Source organism: Emys orbicularis, chromosome 6 (assembly GCF_028017835.1).
Source record: "Emys orbicularis isolate rEmyOrb1 chromosome 6, rEmyOrb1.hap1, whole genome shotgun sequence".
NCBI lineage: Eukaryota > Metazoa > Chordata > Testudines > Emydidae > Emys > Emys orbicularis.
The window spans coordinates 60,207,936-60,221,469 of NC_088688.1; the positions used below are offsets into that span (position 1 = coordinate 60,207,936).

Here is a 13,534-nt window from a genome sequence, read left to right on the forward strand (position 1 = left end):
ATGTTGACCTAGCTTTAGGACATAAGGGAATATCATGACACTTTACATGAGGTATCCCATATACTCTTTTACTACCCCAACAGAAGTTTTGTCACCATTGCCATCTCCATCAAGGAATAGCATCTTACTCAAAAAGGAGGGAAGGGATCTCACATGGGAAGACAAAGACTAATCAATCTTTGTCCATGAGCATATTTTTCCATATACTAAAGCCCTCATATCTGAGTTAAGCAGCTGTATGACAAAGCACCTTGTCACAAGGTGAACTGGCCCTTTAAGGGGCTTTGGGCTACATCTGTGCCAGTGTTAGCTTGCCCCAGGTAGAAGAAATAAGTGACAAAAGATCAACTGGCTAAGAGTAGGCCTGTGGTGAGAAGAGGAGCAGCCTGTGGTTCAGTGAGGGAGGGGTAGGAGTGGGGATGGGGGCTCAAAGGGAGAGGGACTCCAAGGACAGGAGACCTGGGAATTGATTCTTTATAAAGAGTCAGAGAGCAGCCAGGAGGGCTGGGAATACAGGAAGAGACACCAGGAAGCTGACAAGGCAGTTTTGGACTATAGAGGGCAAATAGCCTCATTGTTCCAACCCTGGTAACCCACAGTAGAGGGTGGACATGGACTCCCCATATGCTGCCACTTGGTGAGGAGGAGCAGCGACCCCTGGAAACAAGGTGTGGATGGAGGGACTGACTAAAGCCCAAAAGAGGTAGAAGCTGAGCTCAGAAGAAGGGCAGCGCTGGAAGATTTGTGTTTGTTTTGAGCTACAGGGCTAGATCACTGCAGCCACCTGATGACACTGGGAATCAGGAATTCTAGGAACTAGTGAATGACAAACTGAAGAAAAACTGAGGCAGAGGCAGGATCTGACACTAGGTTCAGAGGGGCCTTACTACTCTCCTCCATATTAGCATTTCTCCTTGAAGCATCCAAAATTGAAACTCATACATCATCTTCCATTGTGTGGTCTCTAGAGGTATAGGCACAGCAAACCTTACTCCGAGTTGGCAAATCAACGTCTCATCTTGAATAAGTGGACATCATCCACAAAGACAAATCCAGAGAAATCTTACCCTTCATCTCACTGGTTCTGGACACTGACAAAATAACTATATGCTGTAGTCCCTTTCCCAAAAAGCTAGCATTTCCCATGTGTCTGTTTAAGTATTTAGCACAAAGGGACTGGACCAGCTTAAGACCTCTAGGCTGCCCCAAAATATTAATAAATAACAGTGACTATATCAGGAGGAAGGGGCACTTAGAAGTCTAGGCTCGTATACGCCACTCAGCACCGTCACAATAAAATTAATTTAAAAAAAACCAAGAACTTGACTTGCTTTTACGATTACTTTTGTGACATTCCAACTTCCGTTTGAACCCAGGATGCTTCCCCTTTTTACTTCCACTTTTGCTACAGCTTCCTGCCTCCCTTTCCAAATGAATCTCCTTGGATAATTTACAATCCCCTTGTTGTACTGTCTCCCCTGAATCAGACCATAAAAAGAGAAAACTCCTAACTCTGTTCCAAATCAGATTTTTCCAGAGATATTTTTAATACTTCCTGCTAACACATTTTTCCTCCTCTGATTCTGTAGTATGAAGGTAGGAGAGCCTTCCCGACACATTAACTCATCTTGTTTCCTTCCTGGACATCATCTATTTTTTCTATCTTGTCTTCAAAAGACAGGCACATTAATTGGTGGCTCCTTCGTGGCATCTAAATGCCTTACATAAAGCAACATCAAATTAACATTAGCTGCAGTGATAGAACTCTCAACTGCCTCAGCCCCTTGTTCTCCTAAGCAAGTCACGTGGCCGTGGCCCTAACCTATCCCTTCCACCAAAGCTCCAAACCTGTTGTAGGGTGCAGAAGCCAGAGGAAACTTCTTTTATTCCTAGCACCTCTTCTACCAAGTGAAAATTCTTTATTTCAGGGCAAATTTCCTTTTATTTTAGGTAATTCTTCAAGCAATGTAGTTGCATTTTTGTACTCTCTTTCCAACCGTGCCAAGTCACTAAGGCACTGCACAGATAATTAAGATATAATAAGAATAAACTAAAAGAAGTACACTATTGGGTTTAGTGTGCAGGTGCTGAAGGTTGTTGATGGTCTGTGACATACAGAAGGGCCAATTAGAAGATCGGGTGTTCCCTTCTGGCCTTAAACTCTATGACGCTAAAAAGCCAAACATGGGCAATCATTTTTCAAGACATGCTTACCCATATTAATGTCTTCTCATCTACTCATTTTAAATATTAGCAGGAAATAGCCACCATAACATTCAGTAAACTTTGCCTCCCATATGGTATCTGAATGAATAATAACAATGAGACCACTGGTGACACTTTTCCAAAGTCTCTAATCTCATCCCCCTTTTTATCCTCTCATTATATTAGGGCCTAATTCAAAACCAATTGAAGTCAATTGCAGTCTTTTTCTCACTGACTTCAGTGGGCTTTGGAAAAGGTCCATAATGCTCCCACTGAATCTTATATGACAACTTGGGATCTACTAACCTACCTATTTTGACTACCTCAAATCCTTCTTTAAAATGCACTTTTTCCACAAAACTGTCCAATAATAATCCCCCAAAAGAAGAAAAAGAAAATTATATTTTAAAGAATCACACAATTTTAGATTTCATCTCAATTTTCTCATCTGGTGCACTGTACTTTTGGCCTTTTCTGTTTAACTTCATGGAGCAATGATGAAAAAGGCATTTGAGAGGATAGAATGGATTTAGCTACTGTATTTCAATGCTCTTGATTCCCCTTTTCTTTAGTCCCAACCACTTTAGCAATGCAAAGTTATAAATAGGAGTTTTCCCTGATTAAAGGCCATCAAATTTGGCCCTTGATTTAAATTTCTCACTGTCTATATTTTACATAGGATAATGCAAAAACATTTTCATTATAAAGTGGTATTAATTATAAGCAACATGAAAATATTAATGTACAGAACTCTCTCCTGCATAATTTTATTGGGATAAGTAGGTTAGACATTTTAAAAAGTGAGACTTCAAATGTGTATGACTAGCATTTGCAGATACATTCATTTGGATTAAAATGACAGTCACCAATATTCATACTACAGGAAATAAGATGACTTCCAACTAGGATAAGGTAGAATGTTTACTTTATAGAATTATGTGCATCATGTTTTTTGTATTTCTTTTTTTCATACCTTCTCTTAAAATCCAATGTTAATAACTGTTGGAGAGAGCAGAGCATAACAGACTTAAAGGACAGGTGGTCTCTCCAAAAGGGTAATTTGTATGTTCTTAATCAGAACTGCCATTGATCTATTCTCTCCCTAGAACTGCTAACCTTCACAGAGCTAGATTCATTTCAGCAAACACAAGAAGTGTGCAATGCACCTCTATATGCCCCAAAAAGCCCACTGTGCCCAGTGAAGATTCACTTGCAGCGCCCCCACCAGCTCCACTAAGCTACACAGATGGCTACAGTGAGGATGCACTGAATCAACATGTGGCTGTCCATGCCTCTTTCCAAGACCATGGTCACATTGTTCCTTTGGCATTTTTTTTTTTTTAAACTAAGAAGGACCATGTACCAGCATAAATCAGGAATGAATGTAGCCTAGAACCTAAATTTGTGTGGGCTCCAATAGACCATAAAGCTATGGTATTTATATTACTCAAGCAAATTCTAGTATAGAGTTTGCTAGATTGTAATTAGGCTAGAACTTGAATATCAGTTCTGTTCCCAAGATAAACATAATCTGAATTATTTTTTGCACTGTTCATGTTATACTCACAGTCATTCCCTTCCCACCTCCTCCTGGCCCTGAGCAAACCTTTCCTTTGAGACCTGCAACAGTGATGACTTTATTTTGAAGACTTAGAAATGTCAGAAGTCCTTTCAATTCCACTTATCAAAAATAAGTTCATAGGCCTTCTCCTCAGAAGGATATTTACATAAATGTAATTCAGTTGCTAGAATTGAACGTTTGTCATTTATTGTTTGAAAATATCACAAATCATCATGCAATTGCCCACGGCTGGCCATTGCGATCTATGAAACCCATTGACAAAATTTGTTCATTTTTGGAAAAACTGAAAGACAGTTCATGACTGTGGCGGTCAGTGCCATTGGGGCAGCCTCTAATGTCACAAAGATTGCTGCAAGCTCCCTACCAGCCACCTGCCTGCAACTGAGCAGCTAGTATGACCTCTGGCCACAAGGAACTATAGCTCAACAGCGTGTTTATGGTCTGTGCTATACCAGATGTCAGACTAGATAATCATAATGGTCCCTTCTGGGCTTAAAATGTGTGAAGCTAAATCTATGAGAGGCTGCCTTATCTAATGGATTAAGCACAGGACCAAGACCAAGAGACTCCTGCGTTCTAATGGCAGCTTTGACAATGACTTAGTCTGTGGCCTTAGTTGAGTCACTTAACCTTTCTTAGTTTTCCATCTATAAAACAGAAATGATGATAATATTTACCTCACATTGACATTGTTATTGATTAATTATGTGTTTGAGTGTCATGAATATTCAGGATATCTGACAAAGACATTCAGTTCAACAACCACATTTAAACAAATGTTGCAGAATATTTGCATAAAGCAAATTTCAGGTTAGTAATCATAAATATTTGCACCAAAAACCTGATTCTGAGAGCTCTGCTCATCCAATTAAGGAACAGAAAATAAACATCTTACATAGTTTTGTTACTTGGTTTTTCCTTTAATAATTTAAAAATAAACATTTTATTTTTAAAAAAACGGAAGTTAAGACCGTTAATTAAAAGTGCGGACTAAAGCCTTTGAGTACATAAAATATTAGGGTCCGTTTGAGTTTTTATTTACCTTACAATATTGTCTATTTTGCATGATTGGTAGTTACTTTCATAAAAACTGATTTAAAAACTTATATAGACACTGGATATGCTGCTACTAGATAGTGCAAATTACATTTGGAGCCATGATCTCAAAGGGTTACTAAATTTGCTCCAGCAATTTTTTTGTGTAGAGCCTTCCATATCTGTACTCAGAATGACCATTTGTGCACATAAATTTGACATTTGATTTGCAAAATTTTGCAAACATTTCAGGAATAAATTCAAATGATTTTTTTGAAAACATGGCCTTAAAAATTTACAGTTAAAAAAAGACTATCTGCACTCCACATTCTTGAAATTTTATCATCTTGATTCTGATCCTACTTTCAATTAAATCAATCAAAATTTTAATATTAAATTTACTGGGAACAGGATTGAGTGTCTTATATAAAACTTTGAAAAAATATTTAAAATGGTTCACTCAAACTGCATTTTCTTTCTGTTCTCTGAAGAAGCTCAGTGCTATCTATGACAGTAAATCCAACGATTGTAAAGACTTTAATAAAATATACCTTTTATACCAAGCTCTATCTAGAAATCTCAGAACCTAAAACACACTAACAATCAACTGATAATGAGGTCAGAAATACAAGTAAATTTACTTCTAATGAAGTCTGGAGACACAGTAATCAAAGTGTTAAAAATTCATTTCATGCATATCTCATTTGCCTCTTAGCTGATATTTATCACATAATACTGTGAGAAAGTAGAGGTCTAAGATGCTCCAGATAAATGGCTCAATTAATTGTACAGAGGTAGCCCTCTTTGAGCTGAACCAGAGCTGTGAGCTCTTTATTAAAAGCACTATTCTGTAGCCCATAACCTTGTTCCTTGACTCCTCTCTAGTTTCCAATTTAAACAAGTCCCCATGCGGCCTGCTCTAAAGGGCTTTGTCTCCCTGTCATTGTTAAGAGAGCCGAGGCATCCTGGAAGTGTGAAATCAGACCTCATGAGCTGAACGGTTCCCCAGGGAACGCTGGACTGAGCAGAAGGTCAAAGTCATGGGCTGGACCATCTGAAAGCGTCTGATCACCAGTCTGTATCACAGCAAGTGGGGTGGGGAGAGCTAGGAGACTGGAATTGAACACATCTTAATTAAAGCCCACAGACAGCAAAACAAACTGTTTTCTAGGCAGGCTGTCAAATGGAGCTTAGATTTAGCACTACTAATGAATCTGAGTTGCTAACTCTTATTTCTTAAGACAATAAGAGTCTCAGAGAAGTTGATAAAAATGGGGGCATATCTTTTTCCTCTGTTTTCTTCCTTAAATAATCTGCCATCGATAATAAGGCAGCTTTTTCAAAAGAAAAGCACGAACACGTCTACCTTAATAAAGGAGTAGCAAACACCATCTTATTAAACCAGTAGGTTTTTCACTCCAGAGGGCTAAGCCTTCTATATATGTAACCTTGTTGCAGAAAGGAGAAACCATTTACGTGACTATTGCTTTAACTGATATTGTATTTCATTTTAAAAAGTGCCTATTGCTTTCTGAAATATATTTGGGTTAGGTACACATAAAATATATTAATTTGAGAGATCAACTTACATGATGATTCCATTATGCATTACCTTTCACTATATTGCCAGTATATACCTTCATTTAAAAGGGCTTAATTGTATATACCACAAATGGCTTGCTTCTCCGAGGAGACTTTGATCCTTTCTAGGGAATCACAAGCTAGCTGAAGGTAAAATGGCGGAAAGGGATGTGAACTTTTTCTTTTTTTGTTGAGGACTTGGGGGAGAAAAATCAATCGCAACCCTGCAATAACCCACCCCCAAGCGCTGAATAAGTAATGTTCAGTAGGGGATTTAAATGAAAATGTCTAAGGCAGAAAAGAAAACCAAACAGAGTATTTTGTTCTATTCCATTTGGTCAAATTAGAATTCCAAAAATCTATTTTGTAATATTTTTCCGGTGAATGCCCTTTGCTCCACCACATTTCCCAACTTAATAAAAGTTGACATTGGTGAAGGCCCTAATATTTTTGGCCTCAGGCAGGAATTCCATGACCACATTTGAGATACACGGCTCTGTATTTTTGTCTGGTGCAAGGAAAGTATATTCTTACAGTAGGTCAGTTCCTTTAGAGACCAATCCTACAACATGCTCAGCACTCTCCATTCCCATTGAAATCAAGCTGGAGTGCTGAGCACTCAACACCTCAGAGGATTATGCCCTTTTCGTGTGTTCCTATAAATGGGTCCACCGAATAGTACTTTTCAATACGTCTCAAGCCTAGTTATAGCACACTTAACAGTGACCAATTTTCAAAACTGTAGCACCCAGTTTCTCAGGCTGTGAAAGCCTGCCCACAACTTGACTGAAATTTCAATCCACTCTCGTGTCTTGTTCAATGCATGTGTATGTGTGGGAGTTGTAAACGGAGGCCTTAACCACCCAGTTAATCTCTTATTTTAATCTGTATTAACCTTAATGATTTGAAGTGCACTGTCCAACACTAGGCTATTGAGCCTAAAGAAAAAACTACCCTCTACTATCAACAGTTTATTAGGGGCTTAACTGAAGTGACCTACTGTAGTAGTATTCAGCTGAACAAGGCTATGGGCTTTTTGTGGAAAGGAAAAGAATTGAGGGTTTCATTAAAAAGTAATTTGTGCTTTTTACTCCCTCATTCAATGGGACTCTCAATTGCTCTTTATTCACACAGAGTTAATACAGTATTACAGTGCTTCTCAATGAATGTATAGTAACAAAAGAAAAATTTTACATTTTGAAAGGAAAAAATTCTTTCTTACTGTAGTAAGATTGATGACTACTTAAAAGATTACAGAAATCTTTCCCACTCTGCGCTTATGCTTAATGATGGAATATTATGATTTTTTTAACTATTCAGCCTAAACTAATGAATTTTGACTTATTACTTTATATTAAAAAATGCCTGAAAGTGAAATGGGATATTTTCAGCCTACAGAAAGGGAGCAAATCAAACTGGTACTGTACAGGAATGTCTGTGTGTTGCTGCTTAGACTCAGGAGAAAAAACCATAAGATTAAATCAGAAAAAAGGATGTATTATTATTATTTGTATTATTATAGATAAAAATGAAGATTAGCATCCTGATCCATATTCATATGAGCGTTGTTGATGTCAGCTGGTCTACTCATATCAGTAAGGATTACTCACTTAAGTAAGAGTTGGAGGATGAGGTCCTAAATGCTATTTACAAGACACTTTACTGGAGGTGTACGTGGGATGAACATACGATGAATAATTAAAGACCAAACAATCAGCAAATAAATCATCAGTTATTTCTAAACATACAGTATTCAAATTCAAAATTTAATCTGAAGGTAGATCAGTCACATCATTCTAAAGGTCATTACACAAAACAGGTGTAAATTACAGCATTTCTTAATAAACCTTTTGGTTGCCTTTCAAACTGATGGCATTTTTTCTCCTCAAAAGGTGCAATAATTTGTATAAAATTTGAAATACATAGCTCTTTACAAACACCTATATTATATAAATAATTGTTCTGGCTATTCCTGGTGGACAAACTATTTAGGACACATAGGAATGGGGAGGATATCAAATATTCCTTCCACTTGCTAACAGACAGTCATTCTGAATGTACAGAGTCTGAAAATAGTTTGTTATGCACATCTCTAATTGAATCAAAAGTATTTCCAAAAACTTCTGCAACTGGCACAAATGACATGTTGATCAGGAAAAATCCAAGACTGAACAAGGTCAGAGACTGAATTATCCCATTCCCCCGAATAACTTAATCTCCCTCTCTGTTCAGACCACATTGGATTATAAGGTCAAAGCAGAGTGAGGAACCTTTGAAAGTGTTTCTCCAATCTCTGCCCAAGAAAGAATCTGTTATTTTATGTTCCACCAACTGGATGACCTGTTTCAGCAATAAAATTTTTGTCCTGTTAGATCGTCTAAGATAACAAACTATTGATATTCATGTTAATTTACACAGAACTATTAGGAAAGGAATTTTCTACCATATATCTATATTTATACCTGTGAAAGAATTTGTACTTCAAGTTCTCAAGTGGCAGCTAAGCCAACTAAGTTAATGTAGTCAGCATATTCATGAATTCTTACAGCTGCAATGGCTACTCTCTGAAAGAGGACAATTTCATCTTGTTCCATTCAGCATGTGCAGTGTGTAGGTGGGTGTACTTTTAAGAGATAACATATTTCTGAAGAAAAATGGTTACTATGACTGCAATGATTATTCTTAAATAATTTCCAAAAAGCAGAAGGCAAAATTATCCAATCAGCTAATTTTTAGTACAAGGACAAAACAAGAAGATTTAGAAACAGAATGATTTGAAAAACGTATTTTCTTCTGACTATTTTGGAAGTGGTTATTCAAGGTCCAGTCTTTTACCTATAATGGGTCATTTACATTTGTAGTGATGATTGCAGGACACTATTTCTTTGGACGATTTTTTTATTTTATTTTAAACCACATACAGTGTGGCAAGCTCTTTAGCAAGTACCAAGAGAAATATTTGAGTCTATCATATTTTGAACTGTTTTGATTCTGAGAATTTTGTATATTTGTATCCGTTAAAGAATAAAGTCCTGCACTTGTAGCTCATGAAATGTCTTTGCAGGACCTCTGATGGAGAAAAAGGTGTATTTCTCCTTTCCCATAGATACTCTATATAGGATTCTATTCACTGGTATTACAATGGCTCATAGCCCAGCATATAAAAAGTTTTGGTTTTTTTGTCTGGGGATTTTTTGGGAATAGAAGATGGGATTATTTGCAAACTGGGCAATGAAATTCTGACACACTTATCTTCCTTAAACTTCACACCTTGTGGAAACTGATCGATTTTTAAAAAATGACCAAATCCAAGACTCTTTAATTATACTATCTACTATCACAGAAACTGAATCAGTCCTTGCCTGTGACATCAGCTGCCATCAATGCTTCTGCTCTGATGACCTTCACCTGTAGAAATCCTACATCCTTCATGTTGTGAAACATCCTCATTGTGCTCTAAACAATAATAATAAAAAGTTATTACGGGCTGTGTGGAGAGGAAAGAGGTTAATGATTTTCCCTCCCCGATCCAAAATTCATTAAATACAATGCTACCGTATTACTATCCTAATAGTAGATATTTGAGCTATTAACTACAAAGTTTTAAATTTTGATATCCTATTTAGAATAAAATATAAAAAAATAAAAATGATCCAATATACAATAGTTCCTCTTGCACATGAGAATCATACTTATGTTTTCCTTGTTATAGCTTGCGCAAGACAGTTTCATGTGTGATTAAGGGCCAATTTTTTTTCCCCTTGAGGAATATATGCAACTACCACTATGCTTAACAGGAGTGACACATGCAAAGAGAGAACAAGAGACTGAAAGATGGCTCTCAGTACATTACAAGGAACTCTCATAATAAATCTCTTTTCCCCCACCACCAAGGTTTATGTATAATGTAGACACATTTTATAAAAAGAAGAAAAAAAACTGGAATAGAGTATTAGCTTTTATTCATGATAAGCAATCTTTTTGGAATTCTCTGTTAGACAACTATTTAGAAACAGTATTTTGTTATGTTTTTAAATAACAAAGTAACAGCATGGTATTACAGTAACTGAGTGCAATAGGCAAGAAACATTTTTTATAAAGCCTGAATGCAGTGGCCAGTTCCACAGATGCAGTTTTAACCCCACAGTTAATTGAGAGGACCACTGCTAGCATTTATATGTTATACATCTAAATCAGGATCGCCAAAACTGGGAAACTAAAATTAGGCTTCCAAGTCCAGATTTAGACACCTAGGGATGTGGTCTGATTTTCAGAAGTGTTTGAAAATCTTGGCCGTAAAGGTTATCATTTGTGTACAAAGTCACTCATCAACACAACACTTGGAGCCATTTTTTTTTTTTTTTTTAAGGCCAACAGTTTTATGCCCATGGCCTTATTCTATTATTGTGACACAGATAAAGAATGTGAAACCTCTTACTTATGTCTGAATATTTATAACAATGTTTTGGTTTGTAGGTCATGCAAGCATCAACAGAGACACTGAGTCAAGGATTTTGAATTCTATTACATGGGTAAAACTGACTATTATGGAAAATTAGAGTTTGATGTGAGTAAACTAACATTGCTATTCTACATGTTAAAGGTGCTGTTTGAATATAATCTTAAATGTTATGCTGCTTGAAAAATATATTATATTTATGCATACCAAACATAGCCATTAAAATGTTAGGAGTATAAAATGCATCCTTGTCTTTTATTAATAAGAAAATTTTGACAGTCAAATCATACTCTGACATTAATTTTATAAGTCCCATCTGACTGTTTATTGTTTACAGTGAAGGTTTGACCTTGGTATACTGAGCTGAGGAAATGCAGTTATGTGTAATCTCATATGCTTTACTTTTTTCATATATGAATAGTGTTTATCACAAGGATTATGTTTTAATCTTTTTATACATTTGTTTATCTTCAGAAATCTGTTTAAAATAGACAGATGACAAACTTTAATCAAAATATACTTCACCCTCTATTTATGTGCTTGCAAATTGAGGGTGGTGGAGGTGGTGTTACAGATAGTGATGTTATAATTCAAATGTTTGTTGGCACAGTCTGTCATTTATTACAATAATGATCAAGTTTTGGAAGCTTCTTATCAGGGCTGGTACCATAACACAAATTATTTCCCTCTTCTAATTCAGTGTGGAAAGGGAAGAGATTTACAAAAAGGTTTCTCCACCATCTTTTTTTGAAGCTACTTAACCCAAGTTTCATGGCGGCTAAAACAAACAAAAAACAATAAACCTTCCCAAACCCCCCAAAACACATACAACATTGGTAAGCTCATTCTGCAAAGAGGAAACATTGCTATATTTCACTCTCAATACCTGATACCCGTCTTCAGACTCTGCAGAATAATTATTGTTTGAAATTTTAGTTTCAGCAAGTCAGCTGATTTAGAGTCATTTATTGCATATTCTGACAGACTGGGCCCCTGACATATGGTACAATATTATTGTAGGGACACTATGAAATATGAATTATTTTAATACATTACTTTAAATATGTAACTTTAAGTAATGGTTTACCAAAAGATATTCTATCTTCTTATTTATGATTATTGTTGAAGGCCTCAAAACCTGGATGGTTTCTGAAGCCTGAAATTTCCATAGCAGAGGAATCTATGATTTGCTGTGAATCCTTTCAGCCCTCAATAGATGGGAAAAGATTGAAATGCTCTGGAGATGAGTCCTCTTTATTTTTTTAATGAAAGGCTGTATAATATATTTTCTGTATGGCTGCAGCAGCTGTCAGGGAGAGCATCTCAGTTCAGCTCTATTATGGGAGAAGCAATACCCCATCCTATGGCATCGAGATACACTGAGGGGCCAGTACTGATTGACAGCTTGTCACCGTGACGTCTTATTCCATCTCTGTTATGGAGAAAATTAATGTCACACCACCAGCCTTATGACTCGCTGTCATCTTAGAACCGCTCACCTTTTATCAATGCTCTAAATAACATTTCAAGCCCATCGTCTCGCGGTGGACAATCCGGTCAAGGGACATTAAATCGGATGACTGTGAAATGTCATAATAAAAATGGAATGCTAACAACTTCTTCTCTAAACTAGCTCCTCTGGTTTTTAAACTGTGACAAGGGGGACCAGGGGTTCAGCACACCCGTTCTGAAAAGGTCATACAATCTCTCTTGGTCTGTACCCATTACTGCGCTCCTCCCCCGAACCCAAAAGGAATTAATCTTCTCAGACAATTGTGATAAAATAACGGTTCAAACAGTAATGTCTGTTTAATTTGTAGGGCTCTGATGTTCAGCTACAAATGGTTAAATGACAGTAATAGAGTCATTTTCCAAGGCTACTTGATCTGATGCCAGGGTCAGCTCATGGACTGCTTTTGGCCACAAGAATGGGTGCAAAATACATTTCAGATGGCAACTAGATTCTTTTAGAAAGGAAAAAATAAAAAACCCTAAAATAAAGACACCAAATGATATAGTGTATCTCACTAATTGCATAGTACAGGTTTATTACATCTCTGTCCTTTAAGGCAGACACAAACACTGAAGATAAGCAGACAGCTAAGGAAAGAAAATTTGAATTCTGTAAATACTGTATTGTAAGTCTTTGTCCTCCATTTCTGCTGCTATTTATGGGTCACTTTAGTGAACAAAGTATTGCAATTTCTCAGCAGGCATTCCAATGTTAAAATCTGGAACACATGTAATTGTAAACCTTATTTTTCTACCACATATCAAATGAAATACATCCTTCAAACAATGCTTATTTGTTTTCTCAAGCTTCATAAGCACACGATTGTGCATATGGAAAACATATTTACATTTTGAAAAATGAAGATTTGTATATAAGAACATGTCAGAATAAGAAATCATTTGAGCATTCTTTTACCACATAAATAATGCTATGTGTTTAATTTATGAAGCAAAAAGGGAATTTAAGAAAGCTATGTAAAAATATGAAGCAATAATATTTTTCTATACTGCTGCTAAACTATGAAAACTATTAGTATCAGTAAACTTGTACCATACTACCACAATAATCCACAAAAATATGGTATTTTTACACTTGATATCAAAATGTATGTAACTATAAAATTAATCTATCAGAATGCATTATATTTATAAAGATCTAT

At 36.3% G+C, this 13,534-nt stretch overlaps 1 protein-coding gene across 3 annotated transcripts in view; it reads right to left on the reverse strand.

Moving 5' to 3' along the window:
• Positions 1-13,534, reverse strand: part of MCTP1 (multiple C2 and transmembrane domain containing 1) — a 497,445-nt gene that overhangs the window by 146,325 nt on the left and 337,586 nt on the right. For all 3 annotated transcript variants that reach the window (XM_065406109.1, XM_065406107.1, XM_065406108.1), the window contains one exon: positions 9,766-9,859. In XM_065406109.1, coding sequence (XP_065262181.1) covers positions 9,766-9,859 — 94 coding nt within the window. The remainder of the gene's footprint in view (positions 1-9,765; positions 9,860-13,534) is intronic.